Source organism: Brachypodium distachyon, chromosome 3, assembly GCF_000005505.3.
Source record: "Brachypodium distachyon strain Bd21 chromosome 3, Brachypodium_distachyon_v3.0, whole genome shotgun sequence".
In the NCBI taxonomy this organism is placed as follows: Eukaryota; Viridiplantae; Streptophyta; class Magnoliopsida; order Poales; family Poaceae; genus Brachypodium; species Brachypodium distachyon.
The window spans coordinates 34,648,393-34,662,593 of NC_016133.3; the positions used below are offsets into that span (position 1 = coordinate 34,648,393).

The 14,201-nt window shown below is 47.4% G+C and overlaps 2 protein-coding genes across 9 annotated transcripts; one reads left to right on the plus strand and one right to left on the minus strand.

Annotated features, from left to right (window-relative positions):
* Positions 1–2,422, plus strand: LOC100833501. 6 transcript variants are annotated; one of them, XM_024462265.1, is made up of 8 exons: positions 1–297; positions 416–533; positions 638–799; positions 920–966; positions 1,444–1,500; positions 1,763–1,922; positions 2,005–2,076; positions 2,164–2,422. In XM_024462265.1, the coding sequence occupies exons 1-8, from the start codon at positions 100–102 to the stop codon at positions 2,238–2,240; spliced, it is 891 nt and encodes a 296-aa protein (XP_024318033.1). In that variant the 5' UTR covers positions 1–99; the 3' UTR covers positions 2,241–2,422. The 6 variants fall into 6 exon arrangements, with proteins under 6 accessions (XP_024318033.1, XP_024318035.1, XP_024318032.1 ...); XM_024462267.1 differs by having other exon boundaries at positions 2–297; positions 2,005–2,065; XM_024462264.1 differs by having other exon boundaries at positions 5–297; positions 2,002–2,076.
* A 929-nt stretch (positions 2,423–3,351) lies between these two features.
* LOC112271958 lies at positions 3,352–6,859 on the minus strand. Of its 3 annotated transcripts, XM_024462263.1 has the most exons (4): positions 5,693–6,859; positions 5,230–5,450; positions 5,040–5,095; positions 3,962–4,098 (listed from the first exon to the last, which is right to left on the minus strand). In XM_024462263.1, the coding sequence occupies exons 1-3, from the start codon at positions 6,207–6,209 to the stop codon at positions 5,069–5,071; spliced, it is 765 nt and encodes a 254-aa protein (XP_024318031.1). In that variant the 5' UTR covers positions 6,210–6,859; the 3' UTR covers positions 3,962–4,098; positions 5,040–5,068. The 3 variants fall into 3 exon arrangements, with proteins under 3 accessions (XP_024318029.1, XP_024318031.1, XP_024318030.1); XM_024462261.1 differs by lacking the exon at positions 5,040–5,095 and having other exon boundaries at positions 3,352–4,098; positions 5,693–6,823; XM_024462262.1 differs by having other exon boundaries at positions 3,969–5,095.
* Positions 6,860–14,201: the final 7,342 nt, after the last annotated feature.

The following is a 14,201-nucleotide window of genomic DNA, read 5'->3' on the forward strand; positions in this document are numbered from 1 at the left end:
TGGTCAAACTGAATCCAAAAGAACAAGGAAAAGGACACTTTTGCTCCGGCGCCCTCCTCCTCTCCTCGTCGCCCGGTCGCCGTCCAGTGTAGCTGCGAGATGGCGGCGGCCGTAGGCTTGGAGGACGCTTTCGGCGCCTCCGTCTTCGGCGGGGCCATGCCGGAGGGACACCCCACGCCGCACCCCGTCCTCTTCCGCGCCCACGCCCGCTCCGCTGCCGCCCTCCGCGTCGTCGCCACCGACTGCCACTCCCTCGCCTGGGACTGCTCCCTCTCCGTCGCCGACCTCGAAGACCTCGTAAGCCCCCCCCACATCCCTCCTTCTCGTCCACCTCACCCGCCTCCGATTCGTGCTAACGCATAGCATCTCCACCTGTGCATTTCCTGCGGGTGTTGCCGTGCACGCGTGTTCGAAGAGAGATGATGTTGGAATCGGCGGCTCATGGTCCGACTTCTTGGATTACCTGAAATCCTCCTTATCCTCTGGAGCAGTGAAACTGCTCTTCGCTGCCGACCAACTCCAGAATTCACCCGGCATGCCACCCACCTGTCCAGTTCAATTTCCCCAAATCTTCATCTACCCGTGGCAAATCATTACGGGATAGATTAATAGATAATGCGATCTTCTCTTTGTTCAGGTGCTGATGGTGCAAAGATTGTGGCTACGAAGGCAAAGGGCCTGCCTCGTATCACCATTGCTCTCAGTAGAGTGACTGGAGCTGCAGTGAGTGATGTCGTAGCGGAGTTCTCGCTAGCGCTTTACGCTTCTTACAGGACTATGCAGGAGCATGCATCCAGAGGTTGTTGATGCTTGTTGGTGTTATGCTTAATTGACTATTCAGTGCCTAAGTTTGTTGCTGAAAGGAAACAAAATTTATCTGAACTTCTTCACAGATGTGTTCCGTTTCCTTCTTCTGCAGATCAACAACGTATATCACAGCTGATGGGAAGTCTGTCGTCTGAAAGAGTAGGTTATCTCCTAACCAGCACTTCTTAACGATTCTCGTGTTGCTACTTGATGAATACATAGAATAAATGTATATGAAGCCAATCACCTGGATCTACATATATTCCTATTTAAATGTCCAACCTTTTTTAGCAGTCCCGAATTTGATGGTAGTGATGGATGGGCATTCAATGAGAATGATGGTCCAAATCATATGGAAATTAGTGCATCAGTCCAAATTCTGACAACGGCCTGATCTTTGCTTCTTTGTTGATGAGGGATTTTACGGTACCCTTATACCTATGAGGGTGAATGAGCAGTATATATATCTTCACCGTTGATTCAGCAATGGTAGTATAGGAGTAAAAACGTTCTTTTTACTAATGGGCAGAAGCCCATTTCTCTCTCGTGGCCCATCCCCGTCTCGCGCTTGCTGGGATTTCTCGCCCTGTCCTGAACGCTCCACGCGCCGCAGCTGACGGCCCTTATCGATTTCAGGGTACCAGAGAAGAGCTCTTGTTGATGGACTTTGTTGCAGGTTGTCTTCTTCCACAGGTGGTGTGACCACAAGTTATGCTACTTTAAAGTACGAATAGGATGTCACAGTTTTTGGCAGAAGCAATTCATTCTTTTTTCAAAGACCTTTAAGTTACAAAATCTCCAATACCATTGAAGTTCATTGTGTTCTGTTGCATTTTACTGTGAATTGTGACATGATAAGTTGTAATGTCAAAGCAATTTATGTGTAGTTTTATTTTGTTCCATAGTTGGGTATTCAGTTTACCGTGAAGTCTGTAATACTGTTTCATTTTCACAGGAAAATAATGAAATAATGCAAAAACAACTTGAAGCTCTTTCTTTCCTAGACAGAAGAAAGGCAACAAAGCCAAAGCTGGTGGCTGATCAGATTCCAACTGTGTGTGGTGTGACTGTGGTCTCTGATCAAGTTATTGCCCCTGTGCAGCAGCAAACACCAGGTGACTATGCTCCTCCATGCAGAATTGCAAGGAAAAAGAACATAATGCATTCTCAGCTAATGAAATTACAACTCTGCAGTAGCTTCACCTAGTAAACCCCCTCCAGTTAAAGCGACGAAGCGGGTAGCTCCCATATCTCGGAGGTTGTGCAAAGGTTCTTCAAGCACTACTTTGATGTGAATATGAGTTTAATACGTCTGATAGCGGACTGACTATAGAGCATTTGCTATTCTTTCTGTAGGGCAAGGACACGTGGAGCTTTGCTGCAAGATAATGAGGATGATGAGGTTGACAGAAATTAGAGATTTTTGGCGTTGATTAAATTTTGCCAGATGTATATTACAAAATGTGACTCTGTGGTTATGTAGTTTTGTGGTTGTTCGACTTGTGTCAAACTTATGGAATGCCACTATTTGCCGCTCAAGTCATGAAGTTTCAGGACAGTAGAAACCAAGTTCATATATGGAATCATCATTATTTTAGTATCCCTTTTCTATTTACCTTATGGTTGTTTTCGGTATTTTTCTCTGGCTTACCTGTTCAACATGAGTTTAGTACTTTAGTGTGCATATCATCAGTATGCATCTAGCTGACTCAGCTACCAGATTTTCGCTAAGTAGCTATATTGCAGATAGAAATTTTATTAGACAGTAGATTTTTTTTTTATTTTGTCTTCATTGGTTGGCTTTTGGGTTACCCGATGTACCACTTAAATTCCTTGCAGAGTCTATGAATAGTCGTAGAAATAAGCACCGGTTCATAGAGGGGCCTAATAGTTTGATTTTGGTGCTAAGTCATATAGAAGTCATGGGAACCAACTCTATTAAATAAATATGAACAAGTTTGTAACTCAATGCAGACAACGTTCTCCATGTACTCCCTCCATCCCATATTGTGACTTTCTATTACATGTATCTAAACGCTTTTTAGGCATAGATACATCCATATTTGGGTAAATTTGAATCACTTGATATGGGACAGAAGGCGTACCTTGAGATGTTGGCAAGTAGAAATGGCTATGAACAGAATGTATCATCTGACTGCAAACAAACGTGGTTATGCCTCCAGATCCCTACAAGGATTCGACTAGGCGTGCTCTCGTCCTGATTCGCGAAATGCTGCTCCGGTAAACAGGTAGAAACCATGTGTATCGCTCTAACAATCTGATATTCTGTTATAATACATAGCACTCCGTATTTCCGAGATATTATGCAGACGGAGAACTTTGTCTGCTTTGTGACCTTCTGGCCGGGTGACACTTTTGGGCCGTGTCCTTGGTCAATTAAAAAGTGAAATCTCTTTGCCTCGGTTCAGCAAAAAGAACTTTGCAAACAACGATCTCAAGCACAAAGCCTTCAGGGGATAGAGTTGAGCAAGAGAACAAATCATCACCCGCCAGCACAAATTTATTAAGACCACTTCAAACAAATTTAACGAAGAGAATAATTGGACTATAACTACATAAATTAAACATTTCAAGTAACAGTCACAATCCTCCAGCGACGTCCAGATATATCAGACACATAAACATAGGTAGCATCCACATGAGATAAGATCAAAGCACACGAGGAAAATCCTCGCTTGGAAAACTAAGAGGAAAGAGTGACCATGCGACAGTGACTTCTATCACACAGAAGCCAAGATTAAACTCACCCCAGCTTCTACCAGAATCTTTAGGCTTGATGTGCAGCTTTTGTATCACAACCTGGCTGCCATCTCCCCATGCCTCTGCAGAAACCATCAGCTCCTCGGAACTTTCAACAGAAAGTACACGGCGTGAAAGCTCTATCGTGCCATCAGCGGTAACATGCACCTTCTCATTTCCAGAATCAAGAAGCAAGACTAACTCATGATCCATGCTAGCACTATAGGCACTAAATTGGCCTCGGAACCCATCTGGCCAAGACCCACTGACGACCCGCATGGCAATTGTAGCTTCGATAGAGGAGAGGACGACGCCAAATGTCACCTCCAGCATGTTGTGCTTGCTTGAGCAGTCTTTCCTGATCACAACAGAATTTAAGGCCCAGGAGTCATAGTAGCGAGTGGCTAGAAGGCATAGATCTTGGTCCTCGGATTTGGTGCTGCCTTTCACTTTCAGCTCGGCATCAAAGTACACAGGCCCAGATCCACACACAGGAGCACGGGTAGGACCTGTCAGGACTAAATATGGATCCTGCATGCATTGCAATGCCGTTGATTGAGATATGATTAGAATTGACTTTTTTTCAAGAAAACATAGAGTATATTTCCACTGATATGCAAACCTTTCATCAAAGAGAACATAATTGTAGTAATAAGTTAAAACTACCCAGGGGGGATGCCGTCGTATTCAACATTTTTTCATAAATAGGAAGTGAAATGAAGGAAGATGAACGCATTGAGAAGCACAATCAAAACAGAACATTACAAAGCTACATGTCAAATGCAAAGTAAAATATAAATGGTGTGAGGTTCATAACTCAAATGGTGGCAGAAAATATCCTAAGTATGTACAAATTTTGTTTGAATATCCATCATGGTTGAGATATACTCAAAACACATTGAAGAACACTATATTTAAAGGATTAGTTAGCCAAAAAGAGTGAGGAACACAATTGGCTCAAGAGCCAGCCTATGCACTTGAGGGAGCACATGCAAAGGGCTTCAAAGACTGAAGGGCAAAATTAGTCTGGGAAAAGTGCAAGCACTCTTTAGTATGATTCCTATACCTGACATCATGCAACCACGAATCCCATCTCTAAGACAAAAGGAAGACCCAAACACAGATGATGGGAGCACCAACTTCGGTGGGGAAAGAAAATCAAGGTTAACTGGCATGCACAAATATAAACGTAATGATGTAACATGATCTCCACGTTAGTAACTTATATATGCCACAAACTTTCAGAATGTAGGAACGTTATTCAAATTATCTTTTGATCTGTACATGACATTTAGTTTTGGCATTAAATTTCTCTACTTCATCATATGCTTTGGTATCTATGCTTCTTGCTTGTATCTGTATAAACTGAGTTGTCTACACTATTCTAATGAAACCTACACATAACAACTTCATACTTAACCATGGAAGTTGAAAATAGAGATGGGAGTTTAGTCATCACGTATACGGGATACCTCAGTCTTTTGAAAGTCCATTGAATAGGTTAACCAAGATAAACGATGTGAAGAAACTGCGCAAGAGCAACAGAAAGGTAACAACAAATATGCCAAGTAAGTACATGACACAATTAATAATTTGTTTTCTTTGCATTAGATACATAGCACAACAAGAAATAAAAAAAAAGTGAAAAATAATAATATAAACCTGTTCAATGAGGGTTTGACAATTATCCCTAGTGCGGTTGAAGATAATATTTCGATTGTGATCCAGGTCGTCACGCACGGCAATCATACCAAACACATCGAGCGGCCGCTTTAAAGCACCAGTTGTTCTCGCAACCTTGACAGAAAAAATTTGTAAAGTATCTCGACGGAATGTTAGATCAGGCAGCGGCTTGTCCGTGTAATACATTGCGCTGAGACGCGCTGCAGTTAATCAGAGTAAATTCAGTTCAGCTGATGACCCACAATACAGATGATAAATGATAAATTACAAATTGATCAACAGAATCGTCTTCACCTAATCGTGTCATGTTCTAATCCTACAAATCCAGCTAGCTAGATTAATAGTTAATTGAACAATACTCCTATATAGAAGGAATAACTTTCAACATGCATCAAAGAACTAAGAAAGGAATTATAGCTAGAGTGGAGAGATCGATGATTACTGGTGGTTTCGAAGGTGCCGAACTCTTTGGCCCACGCGGATTCCCATAGCTGGCGGAAGCGGCTGTACAGCTCCTCCGACCAGTCCTCGTCTGGATCCACTTTCACCGGAGGCGCCGTCTTCATCTTCTCGAACGACGCCTGTAGCCTCTCAGCCATCTTCTTGCTGTACTCCTTCGCAGTCCTCTTCATAAACGCCCGCTCCTCCAGCAACAGCGCTGCCCGCTGCTCCTCCGTCAGCGCTTCGAGCACGATCGGTTCCGCTTCGGGGTTCTCCTCATTCAGTCTCCTCACAGCTCCCATCAACATCGAATCCTCTACAACCTTATCAGTCTTCCTCATCCATTGCTTTAGCCACGCCGACTCCGTCATCTTTGCTTCTATGTTCGCCCTCGCCGTTCTCCGTCTCTCCGCCCCCTCCGTCTCCAACTGAGAAGAGGGTTCTCTCTTTCTCCCCGCCTCCATATCGATCTCACCTGTGGGTTCCCTCTTACTCCCCGCGTCCATCTCCGTCGCCATCTCGAAGGGGTCGTCGCCGCCGTCACCGCTCTGCTAACGCAACCAAACCCTAGATCTATCTAACCTCTGTTTGAGTGCGCTTTTCAATTCCTAAATTTTTAAGAAACTTTCCTATTTTCTCTCTCCTCTTCCCTAAACGTAGGGAACCACATGTCCATTCTCTAAACTGAGAAAAGCTCCGACGCAAAAATAACTGCCGTCTTCACTTTCTTTCCGAGCGAACCCGCCGCCTCTGCTCTCACCACGCCGCCGCCTAGGCTCGCCGCCGGCCATGGCTGGCTTCCGGAAACACCTCCGCGTGCCTCCGGAGGGCTCCCCGAGCCCATTTCCCCGTTGAAATTGGCTCATGACGCCGCCTGTCGCGCCCTCGAAGCCGCCTGCCGCCGGCTCGCTCCGCCGTCAATTCGGCCGGCGCGGTTGCCGAAAAGCTTGGGTTCGGCCTCCAAAGGTCCATCCTCTCCCTCCTGGAGGCTTGAATCGGTCCCCGGCGACCTCCCGATGGCCTCCCCCGAGCCCATCCTCACCTCGTCAGATCCACCAGATGCGGAGGCGCGCCCCAACGGCCCTGCGACATGCGGGCGCGGCGGGCTTGGTGCACGGGGGCGCACGGCTCGGCTGGTTCGCGGGCGGCCGAGCGGGAGGCACGACGCGAGCAGCAGACGGAGGCGCGGGCGGCAGGATGCAAGCGGCGGCGCGGGGCCTCGCGGGCGGCAACAGGCGAGCGGCCGTAGAGGAGGGAGATGGGATGAGCAGAGGAGGGAGACGATGAGCAGAGCAAGAAGAAGGCGTTGGGGAGAAGAAGATATTCAATGACAGGTGGGGTCGTTTGGTGAGTGGGATGAAAAGAAAATTTAGGGAATGAGTTATTGGAAACCTACCGGAGAAGAGTCCATTTTTTCTTGAAAAAGTTTCTCCTCCTATCCTAAAACTGGTTTTTGGGAACCGGTTTCAGGGAACCTGATGGAGATGGTCTAATACGGCACAGGTAATTTTTTCGGGGTGGTAAAGAAAAAAGTAAATATAAATATAAAAAAGACAGAAAAAAACTCTTGTTGAGTTACTGTTACAAAGACTACACTTTTTTTTTAAAAAAACTACTCCCTCCGAACATATTACTTGTCTCAAATTTGTCAAATATATATGCATTTATGTTTAAAAAGTGTGTAGATGCATGTAATATTCCGACAAGTAATTCCGATCACAGGATATACATCTTTTCGTTTTATATCAATTTTTTAGGACAGTAAAATCAGGCACAATCCCAGCCCAGGCCACCCGCACTTTCGGCTGTTAAACCATGTGGGCAAGCAAAACCTAACCGTAGTCGGAGGCCTGTAGTTGATCGGGCCCGTGGGCTACCTGGTCCAAGCTGGGCCTCGCGAAATCTCCCCGCAGGCTGCCCCTCCCGTTTCCGCAGCGCCTGCAGCATCGACTGTTGCATCTCGTTCGATCGATCGAGGAGGCCTGCTGGATGCGTGGATCGACTGAAAACCGATCCGCCGTCGGGATTCATATGGCGCGCATCGGTGGAGGATCCGAAGGGGCAACGTTGTGGACGAGATTGAGTTAATTCGGCCTTCAATCAAGCAATCGATCGCCCCCGCAAAAGCATCAACTCCAGATGGGCTCCACTCACCGGCGGACGACGTGCTGCTATATTCAGGGCATCTCAAGGGAAGGCCCCACATTTGTCCATTGAGTCCATGATAAAATTTTGTAATCAAATGGAAATTCTCATTTGTTCAAAAGTGGTCCACAACTCTCATTTCTTTCCCAATTTTGGGGAAAATATAGCTAGCCCTCATCTGTGCAAAACTACTACAAACGTTATCCATTTGTCTTCTTGACCCACATATCAAAGACTCGTGAAGGGATAAATGAAGGGTGATCATTGGACAACAAGATATTTTCCACACCCTTCGAGATGGCTTTACTACCTCTTCCTTCTCGGGCCTATAAATGACCCATGTTTCTTTCTTTTGCTCAGTCGTCGTCTCCTCCTTGCGGCAGCGCTCACCGTTAGCCTTGCTCAACATGACTCTGCGCATGGTCGCACCCGAGTCCTCCTCTCTATCTTTGTTCTTCCTGGTCCTCTCCCTCGCCGCTAGATTGCGTGCCCCACTCACTAGAACTATACCTTCTCCGCTTCGTTTCTGCAGAGATGGATGCACGTGCAGGCGGTGGCAGCTTTTTTTTTCTTTTGAGGCATGGTGGCAGCTTTAGTCATGGTGATGGCGCGAACGCTGATGGCACGGGGACCCTAATACGAGGAGAGAACCGTTGTGGATGTCGTCAAAATCGGATGGTACTTTTTTTATTCATCCATATACTCCTTCGTCCCATATTAATTAATTTTCTATTACATGTATCTAGATGCTTTTTAAGAGCAACTCCAACCGCCCCCCCTAAAAGCCCCCTAAACGGGCTTGGGGGGCGCCGGCACGAAAAATCCAATCCAGCCGGCCTCCCCAAAATGTTTTTTTAGGCAACGCAGCCCAGAAAGTTAGCCGGCGCCCCCAGGTCGAACCCAGCCCACTGGGAGGCGAGCGGGGGCGCCGGCGTCTCGCGTTCTTGCGGCGGACCCGCCTTGTCAGCGGGTATTAATCGCCCTCGCAGGTTTCCCACCGGCTTCTTCTCGGCGCCCGAGGCGATTAATGGCGATCGTCGGGTAAAGACCCGCTGGTTGCCACGCGGCCGCGCCCCCGCGCATTCCCGACACCTTATCGCCGTGTTCACACCGCTCGCCAGTTTGCATTCCCCGCCTATAAAAAGCATCTCCGACACTCGCGCCCCTCGCCATTGTTCCTTCCGCCTCCATCTCCCTCACTCGCGCCCCTCGCCATCCATCTTCTCGCCTGCAGAATAGATGGCGCCACCGTGAATGGCTAGACCCGCCGCTGGCTAACGGTGGAGGAAGCCAACGCCATCCACCGTGCCGGCCACCCGTGCCCGCCGGACATTCGGCCTCCCGACGACTGGAAGATGAGCACCGGCAGCATTCCGATGTCGCCGGTGCCTCACGGGCCGAGGAGGCAGGTGGCCATCACGGAGGCTTTCTTCCACGAGCGAACGCCAGCGCAACGCCTCCAGCCGGCGTGGGACCGGCACACCGGCACGGAGTGGCCGACATTCTTCGAGCGCCGACACGCGGAGTAGATGGCGTGTTACGAGCCCGTCAGGCCACCGATGGGCGCCTCTGGTGGGAGGAGACGGGCCGCACCCTTGACGGCGTGCGGGCCCACATCGCGGCTGGTAACCGGCCGCGGCTGGAGTATCTGCCGGCGGCTAGAGGGCCAGGTGGAGGACGCCACCGCTACCTCACGGCCTCCTCTGGCTCCTCTTCTTCCTCCTCACGGCCTCCTCGTCTTCTCATCAAGGACGAGCCGGGCTCCTCCCGGGGGCGCTAGACGCCTAAGCCAGGGCCGGGGTGGAGACCGGAGGCGGAAGACGAGCGGTGGGCGCTCGAGTTCTGCCTCGACAGCGACCCAGAAGAATTTCCGGGGCAACTGGCGGCGGAGCGCGCCAGCCAGCGCGAGGCCGAGGAGGCATCCCGGCTCGGCCTCGCCATGACGGACGCCGAAGCCGAGGCATGGAGCCAGCAGGAGGCCGAGAGGGAGGCGGCGGCGGTGACGAGGGCAAGGGGGAAGATGCCGGTGCTGAAGAAGCCGAAGACGGAGGTGAAGGCGGAGTCGATCACCATCGACTCCGACTTCGACGCCTACCTCGACGAGTTCAGCGACTCGCGCGGCCATTTTTTAATTTTAGAATTATGTAAAAAAAACTTTATGTTTAATTAAATTTCGTCGAGTTTAGTTACATTTCGCCGAATTTAGTCAAGTTTTTCCTATTTTCAATTTTGGGGGGAGTTGGTATTGGGGACGCGGCTGGGTCATGGCGGAACCCTAATTTTCTTTTTGCGCCGGCGCCCCCCCAAATGGCTGCGTCGGATGCCAAATGGGGGGACGGCTGGAGTTGCTCTAAGCATAGATACATTCATATTTGAGCAAATTTGAGTCATTTAATATGAGACGGAGGGAGTATTTGTTTTCAATTCCTTTTCAGGGATCTTTGGTGTCCTGCTGGATTGTTCCGCCGAGGGGATTGTCCTATGGTTCGAAGGCAAGCAAATAAGGGAGCCATAGTTCATACAATATAGATAACTCAAGCCGGTGCTTGTGCAGGTATATTTGATTTCCGCCATAGTTCATACTTACAAGTTTTACACTGGTTGACGATTTTAGAGACCGTCCAACCTAATTGATCGAATGGTGGAGAAATAGGAAGTACTGGAAAGTACTGAAACAAAAGTACTGTAAAGTACCGGAAAGTACTCCGTTCCGGTATCTCCTTCTCCCGTAAATCTCTCCTCTGTAAGTTCTCCCTTCCACCTTGCCATCTCTGTTGTGGGGCCGAATTAGTATTGGGACCTTAAACAACGCATGTTATGTTGGCTTTAAGAGATCGGAGAGAGTCAAGGAAGAGAGATCCCGAAATTGGTCGCGCACGATGTTTGGCCAGATAATTAAGACGAGTTTGTCGGTTCTCATCGTTACATCTCTAGTTGTCTGAGTGTTTGGCATGGGAGTCGCCCCTTGCTGCTTGGGTCTGGCCAGCTCCGCCATGCGCAAGTTTTACCATCGATGGCGTGGGCTGACGGCAAGCTCAGCCGGCCGGCCGGCTTCCTAGATATCAAAGGCAAAGCTCACCACCTATAACGGCCGTCGTAATTAACTGTGTTAAATCAGCCGATCTTGTTACCATTTTACACAAGTAGCCCATAGTTAGAGATCAACGGACATAATTAATTCCGGCGGGAGTACTGAAAAGTACTGAGAAATACTCGACAATCACCGTAAAAGCGCTCACAATATAGATAATTCAAGCCGGTGCTTGTGCAAGTATATTTGAAATTGAAATCTAATTTCAGTTTGTTTGGCACCCATCATTTGGGACTAGAATTGTGGAATTCATTTTGAATTCTAGAAACTAACTTGTTTGGTTGGCACGGAATTGACTACATGAATTCAATTTGCAATTCCATGGAATCACAATACAACTAACCTCAATTCCTTTCTATAAGCCATCATTTCTCTGAAATTGTCTCTAACTCTACAAATCCATGTGGTAGACAAACATGATTTTTGAATCCGGAATTCAAATTCAACCAAATGAAATCCTACCAAAAATTAGATTTCATTTCATTTGGACCAAATGAAATGAAACGAGGGGTGCCAAACTGAGTTGTAATGGATTAGCTAGCTCTCTTGGTTATTTACAAACAGATTGTGTGTGTATCCATCCGGCAAAACAGCTGCTTCTAGAAGACTGCCCTCTGGACTCTGGTGCTTTAGGAAGCTCTACATCAAATTTATTTAGTTCAGGTAGGTGGTTTCTTTCTATTGAAGAGAACGGATTTTATTCGATATGCGACAATTTGTCGAGCTCCAGATCGAACAGACACAGACTAGATACAAGTGAACAATGGGGGTCCAAGTTTCCTGAGTTATGACTTCTTCTGTTGAATGCTTAGATTGGAGCCTCTGCTGTAATTCTTTTTGTTTCTTTGAGGTAGAGCCTCGATCTGCTGTAATTTTGTTTCATGATGCAGGGTCTCCTATCAGTAAACTGGAACTCTTTTTTTGCTCTGCCTCTGACGATGGCAGCCAGGTTTTTTTATTCAGATCTTGCAGTTCGGTTCTTGCCGTGGATGGATGGTACCATGTGTTATGTATGCATATCTGAGTACGTGTGGATTATAGGATGGTTATAGATGTTTATGGAAAAATACTAATTAGATGTGTCGGAAATTTCTTGCAACTATTTTCCCATCCAGTTCGACCTCCATAGCCGTGCATGTATTACTGTAAAAACTGGCTGCTGTTTGGCAAAGTTTCCCATGTAATACTCAGCAAAGTTTTTCATGTATTTGCATAGCTATTTCATCATGTGCATCATGTTAGCTCTTTACCTATTTCCTCGACTAAGATATTCGATGAACTTTGGTGCAAGAACAACTGTTTTTTTTTTACCCCGAAGAACAACTGTTTCATGTTCATCACTAAAATGTTCTTTTCAATTGCTAATGTTGCATTTACAGTAGCACTACCTTTCAGATGGATTGTTACATTTCTTTTCTTGTTTCCATTTTTGGGAGGTTACCATTTTCCTTGTGTGGTAGGCACTTCTTGTGATTGGCAGCTACCGACTGATTGACCGAATGTTTTATCAGCAACCATGTTAACCACATCCAATTGGTTTGCTTACTTGATTACAGGCTTTATCAGTAGACCACTTGGTTCGTTTGTGTTATAAAGGGCAACAATTAGAATATATATAAAGTTATAAACTTCTGGGTAGTATGGGACCATTCTGATAGTGATAGAGAAAACAGTATCAAATGTCAAAAGTATTTTGTTTATTTTGCTGGCCTGTGTTAAATTATAGGCGTGGACCATCTCCATCTGGGCCATCTTATAAAACCTGCAGGTTTGAGTTCTGATCTTAATAATTTCCATCTCATTTCGGTAGGGTCATTACAAGAATTACAAAGGAGGCTCCAATCTAAGCATTCGACAGCAGAAGTCATACCTCAAGATTCTTTGACCCCAGTGTTCACTTGTATGTAGAGTGTGAGATATTCCTTCTGGCAGTTACAATCTAGGTAAATTCAAGCAAGCTTTGTACTATATGAGTAACGTTTGAAATCTGGCAACCTAAAATATTTCACTGCTCAAATCTCACCTAATAATAAAAGGAGGAAAGCTTCCTTCGTCGTCGTCCGTCGCTAGGCGCTTTCGTAAGCTGCCGAGCAGAATTGCCTCTGTCCGAGTTTCCAGTCCCCACCTGATGCCGAAAACAAAAAAGCCGATCCCACGCCCGATCTCCTTTCTCTCCCCATCTCGCTGGCCTAGATCTCTCTCTGACCTTTCTCCCCGCATTCCCGCAAGGCTGCAATGGCCAGACGCACGAACTGTGACAACCTCGACCGACCGCGGCGGGGACGACGACCCACGAGGGGGAGAAGGCGAGGGCGCCTGGTCCACGCCGTTCGTGAGCGGGCCGTCCAGCCCCAGCGTGCCGATGAGCCCCACCCACGGCGCTGCTCTTCCGCGTAGCCGCTGCCATGCCTAGCGGGTCTCGCACTGCCGCATACGGGCAGCGCATCTTGCTCCCCCGACGTCTCCCCTCGCTCCGCCGCCCGCCACTGCAGCCGGAGAGCTGCACCTCCCAATCCACAAACCCCGCGCGCCGCATTGCGGGTGAACCGGCCGCGCCAGCACCGCACTAGAGCTGGATGTCGTTGCCTCGCCCGTGCTCCGGGCCGGAGCACCTCGTAGGCCTCGCAGTCTCGCACGCCCTCATGAACCGGCCGCCGCCGCTCTGGTACGTGCCTAGGTGCCACCGCACACCTTAGCGCCACCGCACACCTATACGCATCACGCGTGAACCGGCCGGGACATCGTCAGCACCTCGCGATTGCTTTCGCTGTGCTTTTCTGTAAACAACTTGCAAAGGTGATCAGGTTGTCATTGTTTCTTTTTACATGATTTGCTATTGCTGGCCCATTCTGAAATTATAGTGCAGTGATTTTTTAGTTTTGGCGTATTTTTGTTACCACTGAAACTGTCTTGTTCAAAACCTGAAAATCATTCTTGGTCCATATAATTGACACCAGAGGACATGTCTTGATGTTATCCAAAAGAATACATAAGATATTTGCACGAGTAAATTGACAAATTTGTGAACTAAATTAAGAAGATTCAGATGGATGCTCTAAAGGGCAACCTTAATTTTAAACAACATTGATGTGGATTTTTCTTATTCTCATGGAGATATTTCTTAGGGCATGTGTAATTCATTTCATTAAATGTCATGTGTCGGTTTTTTCTTCTAAAATGTGACTTAAGAGGTCGTGGCAACGCACGGGCACTGTACTCGTATAAATAAAAGCATGAAAAGCATATGGGATTTTTTTTTGAAAGGAAGGATTTA